The 15,507-nt window shown below is 30.8% G+C and overlaps 1 protein-coding gene across 2 annotated transcripts; it reads left to right on the top strand.

Moving 5' to 3' along the window:
* The first annotated feature begins 457 nt into the window (after positions 1-457).
* Positions 458-12,526, top strand: LOC134831297 (serine/threonine-protein kinase SIK3). 2 transcript variants are annotated; one of them, XM_063844996.1, is made up of 7 exons: positions 458-803; positions 6,138-7,060; positions 7,797-8,501; positions 9,133-9,290; positions 9,529-9,756; positions 9,882-10,043; positions 10,764-12,526. In XM_063844996.1, exons 1-7 carry the CDS (start codon positions 669-671, stop codon positions 12,194-12,196), a joined length of 3,744 nt encoding a protein of 1,247 aa, XP_063701066.1. In that variant the 5' UTR covers positions 458-668; the 3' UTR covers positions 12,197-12,526. The 2 variants fall into 2 exon arrangements, with proteins under 2 accessions (XP_063701066.1, XP_063701067.1); XM_063844997.1 differs by lacking the exon at positions 9,529-9,756.
* Positions 12,527-15,507: the final 2,981 nt, after the last annotated feature.

The following is a 15,507-nucleotide window of genomic DNA, read 5'->3' as shown; positions in this document are numbered from 1 at the left end:
AAAAAAATTTAGATGAAATTTAAGTTTAAATTTGCATTCACTGATTTCCACAATTCTAAAACTAATGTTTGTCAATTGCAAATTTAAAATAAGAACTCGATTTTTACACGAATTAAGACAAAATTAAGATGAATTTAATGATGTCAATCTTGTAACAAATCTCATTAAAAAAAATCTGTTGAATTGTTACTAAAAATGGAAAATTACACAAGGAAAATCCAAGAAACCATTGAGAAACTACAAAAGTAATAAAAATATTCATAAAATAGCAAAATAAAATTAAAAATCAAGTAAATTTTAAACAACTTTACCGTTATTGTGGTTTTTGTTTCGAAAAAGTCACCATCAAAGAAAAAACGCGCCTTCCGTTTTGAACGGCAAAAATCGAAACTACTGTGTCGCCTATGTGAGTTAAAATGTGTCGTCAATCAGTGTCGTGTATTTAGATGCAGAAATAAGTAAGAAGAAATATTTTGGAAAGGCCACAAAATGCTGAAAATAATCACAAGAGTCTCGTGCATCAGATTAAAGTGAAGATTAGACAAGCGAGACTTGCAAAAAGTGCGCGAAGACACGCGAAACGCTAACAAATCGTGTGCCACAAGAACGCAAGATACGAGCAAAAAGCAAAGAAAAAAAAGTACCAAGGAAAAAATAATAATAAAATAATGGCCACTTCTGCAACAAATAATAATAAAAAGACAACAGTGGTTCGTGTGGGGAACTACGAGCTGCACAAGACACTGGGCAAGGGCAATTTTGCAATAGTTAAGCTAGCATCAAATATTATCACAAATTCAAAAGTAAGTAAAGAACGAATAGTCTCCTTTCTCTCTCTCGGAGCTACTACTAGTCTGTGTGTTGGTTGCCTTGTGATGTGATTTTTTGGTCTGTCTTTCGACACAATTCTCGTCGTCGTCGTCGTTGTCGTTCTTGTTGTCTGCAGATAAATATTTCTTCCAATGGAAAAAAACAGGAAAGTCATGTTCAGCGCGCCGTGAACGAAAAACAGTGAATTACGACCGAGTGAGACAATTCTAATTAGATTAAACAAAATAAGCGCAATCTACGAACAAGACATTCGACCCAAGAAAGGTGTAGTAGTGGGTACCGTGCACCGTGTGTACGACGAAATGATTGTCAATGATAAAAAAATTTAATGGAATTATAAATATTTGCATGAGCCTCGCATCATCAACGACGTCGTCGTTCGTTGTCTCGACGTTTATTACACAAACAAAACACAAAGAATTGTTCCTGCCTCGCATCTCACATTCAATCGCACACATCTTTGATTCGCCTCAATCGTTTCTTTTGTTTTATTTTTTCATTTCGTCGCGTATCACATAATTCTTTTTTTTCGTGTGCAACTAAGTATGCAATAATGCGTCGTCTAGGTACTTGTTGTTTCTTTTTTGCCAATCAACAACGCGAAGAAAAAAAAGAAAATCCGCGAAAATTCTTGTAAAAATTGCAAATAAATTTTTTTAGCTCGTCATTTAAGACACAAATACACAAAAGAAAAAAAATAATAAACAGTAATAAAAAAATTCAATCTTGACGAAATTTCATTAATCTCTGCTCGCTTGTTCACGTTATCAACTTTTAAGGTCATACGCATTTTGAATGAATGGAAATACAAACAAAATCACGATCACGACGAAAAAAGAGCTGGTTATCATGCGTGAAATACACACGTATGTAATGAAGAAGCAAGCATGTACCACCAACAACAACAACATCATCATGCAGAGAAGGTGATGTTGATGATGATGGAAGTGTTTGTTGGTGTTTTTGTGGTTCAGAGAGTGACAATGGACTGTGAAGAAGTTGAGTGTTTTTTAAGAATAGTTTATTCTTACGTAAGTTGATTCTTTAAGTACGCTTGAACCTTGCAGTTTAGACTTTTGAACGAAATTTGTCAAAATTTTTTGTAAAGAAATTTTAATTTGGCCAATTTTTAGTCTTTTGTTTATTAAAATTTAAAAAATACTTAAATTTAATTGTTTTAGGTTGAATCAAAATATTTTTTTTGTACTTATCTGGTACAAAAAAAAATATCATGTTTAAGTTTATTTGCAAAAAGTCATCAATCTGATATTTTTTTGTCTAAAATAAAAATTTTTGTAAATTTTTTTTTTTTTGTTATTTTACTTTTTAAAATTTTTTTATTAAGACAAATTGAAACTTTTTAATATTTTCAAAGCCTATCGAAGACTCAAAAAAAAAATCGTATCGAAAAATTATCATAAAAACATTTTTAAATAAAAATTTTAAATTTTGATTTTCATGTGATCTAAAAATTGTGCTTAATTTTTGAAAGGATTTTTCAAAATAAATAAAAAAATAATTAGTTAAAAATATTTATTTAAATTAACAAATTATTTTTTTTAATTACTAAATTTAATTTAAATTTTTAATTTAATTTTTAATTTTTAAAATTTTTTCATATAAAATTGGCATAATAAAATTTTTTACAAAACTAAATTCAGCTCAAAATATTTTTTTTTCTCAAAAAATTCATATTTTAATGAATTTTAATTAAATAAAAATTAATTTTAAAAATTTAATTTAATTAAAATATTTAAATTTATTAAAAAAAATCGATAACATTTCTGAGCATTTTTTTTTTTTGCATTGAAAATTTTTAAATAAAACGAAGCTTCAAGAAAAAAATCTGAAAAAAATATTGACAAAGTTTAAACTGCATTTCAGTTCAGCAACCTACGTGTTTTGCCATTAAATTTGTGGTTTCGGAATTTCTACCAAGAATAAAATTAATTAATTCATTAGAAAAAAAAACTTTGGAAATTCCTTGAACTCTAAAACCTTTAAGTTGACAAAATCCTTGAAAAAAATCGCAATCACTTACAAATCTCAAGATTCGCAACAATTTCATTGAAATTTTCACCTTTCATGTCTCCTGCGATAAATTCTGATTCACACCTCATTTGTTTTTTGTTGCATACTGCAAGAGAGTTGTTGAGGTTGTTGTTGCCGTTTGTACGAAACCACAATTATAAACTTTGGAAAAATCAATAAAACACAAATTTTTTACGCCGCGTTCCATCATCAACAACTGCACTTTGCCTCGACGCTACGACCTACTCGCACACATACCTACGTTCGTGATGCAACAACGGAATAACACTCGAGTGTCTGTTCAACCGCACTCACTTTTCTTCACGATTTTCCACATTCCCTTACCTTGTTGTGTCACGAATTCTGTTTTTTTTTTTGTAAATTGTGTAATCGTTATGATGATTTTTGTACGTTGGAGCTTCGATTGCAGCTCAAAAGGACGACGACGACGACAATTTCCTTGTTTGTGTCCTTTGTTGTGTGAGGGTTAAAAATAAAGCATCGAGTGGTCACGGTCTTATTTTAAATGTCGCGAGTATATTAAAATAACTCGCCGTAACTCGCGAAATTGTGGCACCGTGTCAGTGGTGGCAACGAAAATGCAAAACCTTGTAGGCGTTGCAAGCATAAATTTGCATCATTCACGGGGAAATTAATGACGAAAGCCTTGACGCGACAACGATTACGAACGATTGTCGTCCCCATGATGTCTCTTCATTCATTTTTTCTGCCGCTGAATAACTCAGCTGAGCAACTGTAATTGAAACACGTGTCGCTCCCATGTTGCATGTGATGTCTGCTGTCAACAAAAAATATTAGAAAAATAATATTTTAGAATATGCTTTTTATGAAAAAAGGCGCCAAAAAGTAAACAAGCCGAGATTTTTTCTTCGAAATGCGGTAAAAAAATAAACGAAAATTTTGACCCAATGCACATTCTGAAATTTGTCTTAATTCAAACTATAAAAATTTGCCCCAATTTACATTTTAAATTTTGACTAAATGCACATTCTGAAAATTTTCTTCATGCAAACTATAAAAATTTGACCCAATTTACATTTTAAAATTTTGACCCAATGCACATTCTGAAATTTTTCCCAATGCGAACTACTAAAATTTTGCCTCAATTTACATTTTAAATTTTGACCCAATGCACATTCTGAAATTTTTCCTAATGCAAACTATAAAAATTTGCCCCAATTTACATTTTAAAATTTTACCCCAATGCACATTCTGAAATTTTCCCTAATTCAAACTATAAAAATTTGCCCCAATTTACATTTTAAAATTTTGACCCAATGCACATTCTGAAATTTTTCCTAATGCGAACTTTTAAAATTTTGCCCCAATTTACATGTTAAAGTTTTCATATTTTGGATTTCTAAGCGTGACAAAAATGACAGACAGACAACAAGTGAATTTCAATAAAAAAAAACAGATAGAAATGGAATCTAGTTTCATCCAAGTTCAATCAATCAAAATTTTATTAGTTTCTGTTTTTGTCACTCGCCACTTGATCACTAAGTACCTATCATCGAGATAACTTTTTTTTCTTCATTTTTCAATCTGCGTGTGACACCAACGACATGCAACAAAATCGCTGCCACTCGAAATGCAGGCAGTACGCAATTGCGCGTCATTCATTATAATAATTAAGCATTACTTGGGCTTGCGAGAAATTAGTGCTCTAGTGACGTAATTTCACACATGTGCATCGATATACGGCGCACGGCGCAACCATATGCGACCACTTTTTTTATGATTATGATTTTATGTGTGGATAACAATTTTTTTTATCTAGGTGGTGTGACGTACATGCTGTTCGGAGCGAGATACAATTTATGATTACGGCGTGTGGAAATTCATGTATAGCGCAATTAAAATTGTTGATGTCGAGTTATGCTGCCGCTTTTCTCGTGTATTGTGTGTGCATCGATGAACTTTGAGTGTTTTTAATGGACGTCATCGAGACAAAGTTGTTAAATTAGTGGAATTTGATCGGGAAATTGAAGTTAATCATGCAACGAAAGGAAATCAACGTTTGAAAATTCAATTTTTATGAATGAAGTGTTTTAGTTTTGTCCTAGGAGCTTAAATAGGATTTTTTTTAAGGTTTTAAAGATTTTTTTAAAATCACGTTATGGTTGAGAGTTTTGAAAGAAGCAAAGTAAAAAAAAAATAAATATTAATTTGACGTTTTCTATTTTTTTTTAATTTTTCAATTCTTTAAGAATTTTTTTTTTCTACTGAATTAGTATTTTTCACAAAAATTTAAAAAAAATATAAAAAAATATTTTTATGAAAAAAATTACGAAGAATATTTTTCAAAAAAAAATGTTTTTTTTTTAATATTTATTTACAAAATACAATTAAATAAAATAAATTTGGAAGAAATATTTTAAAAATTGAAACATATTTTGATGCCCAAACATTTTTTAAATAGTAAAAAAATTTTCTTTATATTTGAAAAAAAATTGTTAAAAAAATTTAAAAAGAAATTGGAAAAAAATTTAAAAAAAATTAAAAAAATATTTAAATTTTCGATGCAAAAAATTTGTTTTGAGAATTGGATTTTTGCTATAATAAAACTAATATAGTAAAATTAAAAACACAAAAATTATAAAATTTTGAATAAAATGAGCTTTAACAACACCAAATTTATTTTGAACATTTTTTAAAACTTATTTTCAACAATTATTTGTTGGAAAAAATGTCAAAAAAAATGTGAAAAATTTACAAAAATTAAAATTTTGAGTTCTTTTGAATATTAAAAATAAAAAATGAACAAAAAATCGACATTTTTAAAATTTGTTTTCAATATTGCTCAAAAAACAATATTTTTTGGTAAAATTTTTGATTTTTTTTTTTTTAATTCATCACTTTTTGATCCTTTTTTAATAAAAAAAATATTTTTTGATGATTTCTGATAAAAATGAGTTTAAATTCGGTAAAACTAGTTTCGTCCAACCCTACAACCAGGTTAATAATTCACAAGTCTGGCATCTTGAAGAGTCATCGAGTGAACTTTACTTCTTTATTGTCATTCAAAAAGTGATGTCGTCACTCTTTTCATTTTGAAAAAAAAAACAAATTTAGTTGAGCGTGTGTACGAGTTGTTGACGATAATGATCAATCAATAAATCATACGAGTCGAGAGAAGTTATGAAATGGAACGGAATGTCTGGCACACAACCAAGAGCGCTTGTTTACCGCGCAAAAGAAAAACTATTCAAAAGACTAATTCTTTGTGTTTTTCTCTCATTTTCTGTCCGCAGGTCGCCATTAAGATAATTGACAAAACATGTTTAGACAAGACAAATTTGGAGAAAACCTTCCGCGAGATCTCCATCCTCAAGCGTCTGCATCACACACACATCACGCGGCTTTACGAGGTCATCGAGTCGCGCAACATGATTTATCTCGTGACGGAACATGCGGCACGCGGCGAAATTTTCGACTATCTCGTGACAAATGGGCGCATGAAAGAGGACGAAGCGGCGCGAATATTTGCGCAACTCGTGTCCGCAATTGAATTTTGTCACAGCAAGGGTGTCGTGCATCGCGACTTGAAGCTGGAAAATGTCCTGCTCGACACAAACATGAACGTCAAGTTGGCGGATTTCGGTTTTAGCAATACTTTCACGCCGGGCACGCCGCTGAAGACGTGGTGCGGATCGCCGCCATATGCGCCGCCGGAACTCTTTCTCGGTGTCGAGTACGACGGACCAAAGGCGGATATCTGGAGTTTGGGCGTTGTGCTGTATGCGCTCGTGTGTGGCGCCCTGCCCTTTGACGGAGTGACGCTGCACGATTTGCGGTCGCTCGTGATGAACGGCAAATTTCGCATTCCCTTTTTCATGTCGCAGGAGTGCGAGCATCTCATTAGGCACATGTTGGTGGTGGAGCCGGAACGACGATACTCGCTGGGACAAATTGCGCGACACAAATGGCTCGAGATGCACAACGTGAGTGTAAATGAGGATTTGAGTGCGTTTAGTATGGATCACACCAACTTAGATGCCACTGTGATGACGCATATGCTGCAACTTCCGGGACTGTCGGTCGATCTGATAGCACAATCCGTCCACGAGGAACGCTTCGACCGCATTTATGCCATTTATTTTCTGCTCGTGGACAAGTTGATGGAACGGCGAAATGAGCAATTACGGGTAATGCAACATAATATGGCCTATTCCAGGTGAGTTTTTGAAAAATTTGTAAAATTTTAATTTAATTTTTTTAAATTTTTGTCTTTGAAAATAAACAATTTTTTCTAAAACATTGCAAATTTAAAAAAAAAATTAATAAAAAATATTTTTAAAAAAAGTTCCTTTTTTAAAATCCAAAATTTAAAAAGGCAAAAAATGTTTAAAAAACTGTGAAAATTTGATTAAAAAAAATTTTTTTAATGACACTTTTTATTAAAATTTAACAATTTATTTTTTTTTAATCGTCAGTCGTTAAAAAAATTTCTGAAAATATTTTTTATATTTTTTAATTTTAATTTTTTTCTGTTTTTCACAAAATTGCAATTTTTTTTCTATTTGACTTTGCTTTTAAACAAAATTATTAAACTTTGATTTTTTATTATTTTTATTTTCTAAAATTTTAATTTTTTAATAAAAAAAATGTAAAAATATTTTAAATTGATTTAAAATTTGCTTTTTTATTCGCTATTTACTTTTTGCATTTAAAATTTAAATTATTAATGAATAAAAATTTTAGCCACGTTAAATTTAAAGAACTTTTAAATTTAAAATTTTTTAAATTTGATAATTAAAAAAATTAATCGCTTAAAATTATTTAAAATTTTTATTTTTTTTAATTAATTTTTTTTTCTATTTTTTTTCTTTTTGTCCAAAAATACAAAAATTGAAATAATTTAAATAAAATTGTCTTATTTCTGAAAATATTTAATTTTAATTCTTTTTTAGATCACGCAAAACGAGTATTACAACGGGTCACGTCGATCGCTCGGAATCAATCAAACAAGAAACCATCGATCGCTTGAGTCCCCTAACGAATGTTGGTGCTGTCTTCACACCGACCATCAACGATCCCGCTGGCGAAATCGAAAAAATTATCGATCTTGACATGGATGTGAGTCCCACGATGATCAAGACACCGCCATCTGCCACGACAACGACGTCGACGACCGCCGAAAATCAGGATCTTCTCTTTCCGTCGTATGGCACAAATAACGGAGGCAGTACGCGTCGTCATACCGTCGGACCGGGTGATGTTGCGCACGAACAAGCGCTCGCCAATCCCACGGCTCCCATCAATTTCAAGCACGGAGCCGAAGCAGCTGTGCCACACATTCCCACGAATTTGCCAATGCTCGAAAATCAGCCGCTCACGATGCTGACGATGAAGGACCAACACTTGCTCAAACCGCCAACCGTCATGGGTGCCAGCACCTTTGGACGACGCGCTTCCGACGGAGGTGCCAATTTACACATTTTCTATCCGACGGGACCGTCGGGCGTGCATCACCAGCAAAATATGCAGGATGTGATGTACCAACAGCAGCAGCAGCAGCAACAACAGCAGCAACAGGTTGACAGTGGGAAACATGTGCAAGATGCCGTCATGATGACGAGTGAGGGAGGCGAAGAGTCAGGCGATGAAATTCAAAGGTGAGTTAATTTTTATCGACAGCGACTTCTAAATTCAAACTTATGAAAATAAAAAAAAATAAAAGAAAAATATTAAGATTTTCATTTAGAGCGACCTAAAAATAGAAAAAAAATATAAATTTTCAAAATTAAATTCAAAATTAAAAAATAAATAAATTAAATAATTTAAATTATTTTGAAATGAAAAAAATAAAACAGTAGAAAAAATAAAAAAAATAATCATAAAAACATAAAATTAAAAAATGTTCAAATGTAAATATTTTATTTAAAAAAAATGCGTAAAAGTTTAATTTTGGCAAAAAAAAGAAAATCATGAAAAAAATTTGATAAAAAATTATTTTTTTTTGTAGATACAAAAAGATTTTTCTTGATTTTTCATACATTTTAATTTTTTTTTTAAAGAAATAAAACTTCTTAAAGACCTTGAGGTACTTAACGAAAAAAATAAAATAAAATAAATAAATAAAAAAATATTTTTTAAAAAATTACAATATTTTCAAACTTGTCAAAATTTAGCAATTATTATTATTTTTTTTTTTGAACAAAAGTATTCAAAATGTGACATCAAAAAATTCAGTTTCTTAAAAATAAAAATCTTAATTTAAATTATTTTTAATTAAAAATCTTTCAGATACATGAAAAGCCGAGGCTTAAGTCATCGTCACACAGTCGGATGCACGGACGACCTTTCAAAATCCGGATCTTCGAGTGGATCTCATTCACCAGCACCGTCCTCCAGTGGACGAATCCGCAAGACTGGCTTACTAACCGTAACAGAACGACCTCCAGGTAAGTTATTTTGTGAATAAGTCGCATGTCCCTCACCCCTCTTAGATGTCTAGATGTTACTTTCCTTTTGTACCAATTTTTATTTAAATTTATTTTATTTATTATTTTTTTTTTAATTTCATGTTATTTTTATTTATTATTGGTTAAATTTGTTGTGATTATGTTGTATCCATGCTTCAACTCGCTTCAATAATTTCAAATCGAATCAAATCCGAATCACGAATTTTTGAATAAAAAGTGATAAGTCCCGATTTGATTCGAGAGGTCGAAGCCCGTATGAATCGAAATTACTTGCCACCCCAATTAATACCAAATGGTTGTGCCACAAATAGTGGACAAAGCCCACCACATGCAACTTCTACGAGTGCACCTTCGAATCCTCCTCCGCCAAATATCTCGTCGGCAGCCATTGCCCGACGATATATGGGCCGAACGGGATGCAAATTGCCGACGGTACAAGAAGTAGGTAAGGAGTCACGTGGCGCGAGTTAACCGCTGCTTTTTGTAGTTTTTTAATTTTATTTTATTAATTTTTTTGATGTAAAATTATTTTATTTTTTTGATTCTTATTAATATTTTGTGCATTGACAGGTCGTTACAGTCCCGTAAGACGCGCCTCTGAAGGTTCAAAGATAAATGCACCATTCCAAGGCGTGCTTCAAGAGTGCCAGCAGCTACAAAAAGCAACTCAACCACGACATTTACTTGTCGCTCAAAGTCCACCGCTTGCTGATAACTCAGTGAGCTTGCCAGGTATGAATTTTTTTCGTTCAAATTTGATCAGTTTTGTTCGAAAGTTAAAAAAAATGCCAAATTTTAATTTTCGATAATTCGATAATAATTTAAAATTATTTTTCATTTTAAATTGTGAAAAATAGTTTTGTCCAAAATTTTGAAAATTTATAAAAATCAAATTAAAATTTTTGATTTTTATTTTTTTTTTTCAATTTTTTTTTATTTGTGAATTTGATTTTTTTTTTTAAAATTATTTAAAAATTTTTCCAAAAATAAAAATAGAATAAAAAAATTTTTGAAAAAAATTTTTTTTTTTTCAAAAAATTAATTAAGGTTCCTTGAAAAATTTTAATTTTTTTAAAAAATATTTGAATTTAAAAATCGCAAAAAAAATTTGATTTTCATACTTTTGTATAATTTTTTTTTTAAAAAATTGAAAATTTTAATTTTGATTAAGTTCAAAAATTTATTTAAAAATTCAAAAAATGTTTTTTATTTTATATTTGCCCCATTGGATTTTCATTTTTGGGGCATTTATTTATTTCGAAAAAAATTTGGAGCGGCCTTAAAGAAAGAAAAAAATTTCAACAAAATCTCTTAAAATAAAAATTTTGAAAAAAAAACAATTAAAGTTCCTTGACTTTTGGCATTTTTTTTTGTTTTTCGCCAAAATTAATGATTTTCATTTGAACCTTTTTAATTGAAAAATATTTTTATTCAATTTCTTTTTTTTTGTAGGTTCTCCAATCCACTGCAAACCAATTGACGAAAGACAAATGCAAGAAATTGAAATCCCGCCAGATATGTTGCTGTCGATAAAACCGGGACTCGAGTTACTCGTCCAGGAGAACCGCATCAGTCTCGATATGGCCCAAGCTATCCTGAACACGCGCATCATGAGCATTGAAATTGCCCAAAGTTTAGGTTTAGTCGCACATTCGGGCCAAAATATGGACACCATGATGATGTCTGCGTTGCATCACAGCCAAAGTGCGTCGCCCCTGTCGAAGCATCACCACCATCCACTAGGAAACAACAGCAATTTACCAAATCTAAGTCACCAGTACAACTATCACTACAACGGAATTGCCAATTTTGCAGCGCCCGCGCCAACCGCCAGTGGCGAAACGTCACCCCTTTGCACGTCTCCCATGCACCAAATCACTCGCGGCATCAGCGGCTTGAACACCGGCGGCGGCGGATCAATTTCTCGCGGCACTCCTGCCAGCTCTAATGAACCCCTGGACCTGTCAATGGACGTTGTGCCGAATTATAATGTGTCGCCGGCACTTTATGACATGCGACAACTGACAATTACGCCGACAGTTCGTCTTGCACCGTCGCCGCCAACCTCGCCAAACAACTTGTGCATCATCCAGGAGGAAAATGGGCAACAAGTGGGAAATACCCCGTCGCCGCCGACCCCCACACTCGACTATTTGCACTCACATCCGCAAATTTGCTTGACAGACGTGCAAGGAAGCGAAATCACACTTGTCGCATTATCCGATAGCAGTCGCGACAGCGAGGACTCCCTCGAAGGCAACACCGGCAAAACCACTTCGTCGTTCCAGGGACTTCTCATAACGGAACCATCGAGCGATATGCCGTCAATTACGCGTGGCGTCGGTCGAAAAACAAGTCTTGAAAACGAGCGACACGAAAAACTCGAAACTGACGTAGACACGTACGCGCGACGTGGCAGCGACAAAAGTCTCGGATTCAGTGACGACAGTTTGAGCAACGACTCGAATTTGTCGCCATCGGGTCCCGAGCCATCTGGCAGCAGTGGATTCCATTCGCATTCGGAACACGACACATCCCGTTTGAGTCCCGACTCGCTTTCGGATCGTCGTTTGTCCGACGAATACTGCGAACTTCCGCTTCCCTATGACTGCAGCAACATGGAATCGTCGCACATTCTGGAAATTGTCAAGAAAACCATCGATTCGAAGATGCCGCCAAAGGGTTTTTCGCTAAATAACGAGGCAATGGCTTCCACGAGCTCCATCGATGCGTCAAACCTCAATATTGAGTACTCCAATGGGTTGCAAGTCGAGTTGCAGGTGGTCAAGGAGAACAAAGGCATCAAGTTGCGACGAATATCGGGCGACCAGTTGGAATACGGGAAATTGTGTCAACAACTGATAACGTCGCTGACGGTTAACTGACGAAAAAGTTGCTTTTAAGTTTGTTATTTTTCCTAAAAATGATCATTAAGTTAGTCCCTTTACCCTTTTCCCTAAAAAAATTTCAAAAAAATTAACGTCATACGTTTTGAAAACGTACAAAAGAGCATTTTATTCAAAACTGCCGTCTATAAAATTGTTAAAATGATTTTTATTGTTTTTTTTTCTGATAAACTTGTTTCTGTTCATGATGAAGAAGAAAAAAAAATGTTAAATGTGCCATAAATGTGATACAAAAAATATGTGCACAATTCCAAACAAAAAATGTTAAAAATTAGTAAAATTTGTGCAGTTAATCTGTTTTATTCGAAAAAAAAAATTAAATATTAAAAAAATGACATTCCACAATTTTTTCTTTGCGATTTTAATTTTCGCATCCATTTCAAATTTTTCAAAAATATCCATCCATTCTTGCCCTTCATAGTCAAATTTTGTGTAAAATTTTAGAATTTTCTAAATAAATTTCATTCAAGCCCTTACACAACAACAAAAAAACATACAAAATAATGTCCTTTAAATTTAAATAAAAATAAAATTACATCAATTAACTATTAGATAGAATTTTTCTCAAAAATGTAGATTACTTGTAAATAATATTAAACAAAAGTGGTAACATTCCTTTTTAATAAAAAATATAATTAATTATAAATTAAAATAAAATAAAATTACGATTGCAATGAAAACGAACACAGTGAAGAATTCCGTTCGGAGTATCATCACATGAAAAAGTTTGTGTCAATGACTTATGAAACCAAAATTATTCCAATTTTCATTCAAACAATATTTAGAGAAAAAAAATTAAATTTCGTGTAGTTTATAGAATATTCCCGATTTTCTATAGATAAATATTTCGAAATCTCGGTCTAATATTGAATTGATATAAAAATAAAAAAAAGTGTAAATATTTAACAAATAAACAAAAAATATATTCGTTACACCTTTTAATAAAACAAAATAAAAGTCCAATCTTATCTTATCAAAGAAATTAAAAAACAAAACAATTAATTAAATATAAATAAAACTTGAAATTATGATACAACTGTAGTGCACATAATAGATTTAAATTTTAATATAATTAAGCCTTTCTGACTACCTATGAAAAAAAAAATGTTTAAAAAAAGTGAACAGTAACAAAATAGTAGAAAAATTAAATGGATGAATAAAAAGACTGCTGTGATTATTAAAAAACAAAAAAAAAGAAATATTAAAACAAAAAATAAACTGTTCATTTTTTTTCTTTGAAAAACACCTAAACAAACACACATGCAAAATTATGTTGATAACTGATGAAATAATTTTATGTTATACATAACTATATGATGAAAAACAAAAAATAAATATATAAAATAAATAAATAGGTAAAAAGAATTAAAACTCAAATTAAATGGATTTAATTAATAAAAAAAAAATATAAAAACCGAAAAGAAAATAAATGAATTAGAAAAGCAGAATTTTGTTGTTTTTTCTTTAAATTTTTAATGACCTGCGAAGATTACATTGAAAAATCAGAAAGTCCATATCGGATTTTTATTTCTATAAAGAAAAATTAAGTAAATTCCGGATAAACAAAGCAAAAATTATTTCATAATGGGATTACGATTTCTTTGGAATTCATGCTCTTCCTTCAAAAACTCTAAAGCGTTATTATATCAAGATGAAAAGGTAAGTGAAATTTTTATTTGCGTGTTTTTGTTTAATTTTCTTAAAAAAAAGAAAAAATCTTAAAATAATATCAAAAAATTTGATTTTTTTTTTGTTTACACGAATAAATTAAATATTTTCATTTTTTGTCTATGATGATTTTCATGATGGGGGGATTTAAAAAAAATTTTTCGAATTTTTTTTTGTAATTTTTTAACGTTTTTAGACGTAAAACGTTGATTCTTAACAATTATTAAATTTTCAATTAAAAAATTCAAAAAAATGTTAAAAATATTTCCTTTTTTAATTTATTTATCATTTTTCCCCCTCCTGATTTTTTTCGACAAAATCGGCAAAATCGATATATTTAGATATATAATAATAATAATTTTGGTCACGTGACCAAAAAAAATTTCTTCCAAAATGTTCCAAAATGTTTTTGTCCCATGCCCCATTTGAAAAGCCGAAAATCCAATGGGACAAAAAAAAATGTTTAAATAAATTTTCAAACATTTTTTAAAATAATTTCGATTTTCAAGAATTTACTTCATTCTCAAAAATATTTTTCAAATTTTTTGACAGTTTTTTTATGAAATTTTTTGTTTAAGTTTTTAACTTGAAATACTCTAAGATTAATTTTAAATTACCAAATATCAATGTGAATACCATAAAAACAATTAAAATATTCATAAAGGACTAAATTTTTTTTTAAAATTTAAAATTTGAAAAAGACTTTTTTTTATTCAAAACTTTTTTTTTTATTTTCAAAAAATCAAAGTGAAAAAATTTCCTTTTTTATTAAATATTTTAATTTTTCCCCCTGAATTTTTTTTCACAAAATCAGAGGAAGAGGTGAAATGAAGTGAAATAATGAAATTTAATAACCTACGAAAAAAAATATTACTTTTTTTGTGTTTAAAACAAGATTTTAGGGTTATGTTGTCCCAAACAAAATGTGCTACAAAAGTTTAAAATAAATCAAAAAAATTAATTTAATGCGGAATTATTTTAATAAATAAATATTTCATTTAATATTTGTCAGTATCATTGGAAAAAAGTCCACATTATCTCACATTATTTCTTTCTTCATATTAACTTTTTTTCAAATTTATTAAAAAATGTCAGAAAAATAATAAAAACCCTAAACAAACCCTCACTAACTTGACCTACAAAATTTTATCAAAAACACGAAAAATTCCATAAAATCACCTCTATCTTTTGAATTTGCACCGAAAAACCTCATATACCTAACCCACCTACACAACACCTTTTCTTATCACTTCAACTAGCATTCCACAACACAATAACCGCCAAAAGTTTCCACGCAAGAGAGCATTGCTTCCAACATGCGCATTCCTCTCTCCATTCTCTATTACTGCATACACAACTTCGTCTAAAAATAAGATACTTTCGTTCACTTTCCTCCAGTTCTTCGATAGCTTTTCACGCAAGTAGAGGCAAAACGGAACGCGATCTCCCGGAAAATCCAAAATATTCTTTTATTAAATTTTAATTAAATTTGAAGGAAATACAAAAAGGAGGAAAAAAGGAAAAAAAATTCATTCAGTCGAAAGTAATGAAAAATTAATCAATATTATGTGGGAATAAAAAGTGATACCGTATTTAATAGATATCGAAAAAAAAATATTAAC

This window comes from Culicoides brevitarsis, chromosome 2 (genome assembly GCF_036172545.1).
Source record: "Culicoides brevitarsis isolate CSIRO-B50_1 chromosome 2, AGI_CSIRO_Cbre_v1, whole genome shotgun sequence".
NCBI classification, from domain to species: domain Eukaryota; kingdom Metazoa; phylum Arthropoda; class Insecta; order Diptera; family Ceratopogonidae; genus Culicoides; species Culicoides brevitarsis.
This window is presented reverse-complemented; position numbering and strand designations above follow the sequence as displayed.

Excerpts from the sequence above, each read along its gene's own strand:
- LOC134831297 (XM_063844996.1), top strand. The coding sequence starts at position 669 with ATGGCCACTTCTGCAACAAATAATAATAAAAAGACAACAGTGGTTCGT. Across the intron at positions 7,061-7,796 it reads CATAATATGGCCTATTCCAG|ATCACGCAAAACGAGTATTA; the intron begins GTGAGTTTTTGA and ends ATTCTTTTTTAG. Across the intron at positions 9,291-9,528 it reads CGTAACAGAACGACCTCCAG|TGATAAGTCCCGATTTGATT; the intron begins GTAAGTTATTTT and ends TTGAATAAAAAG.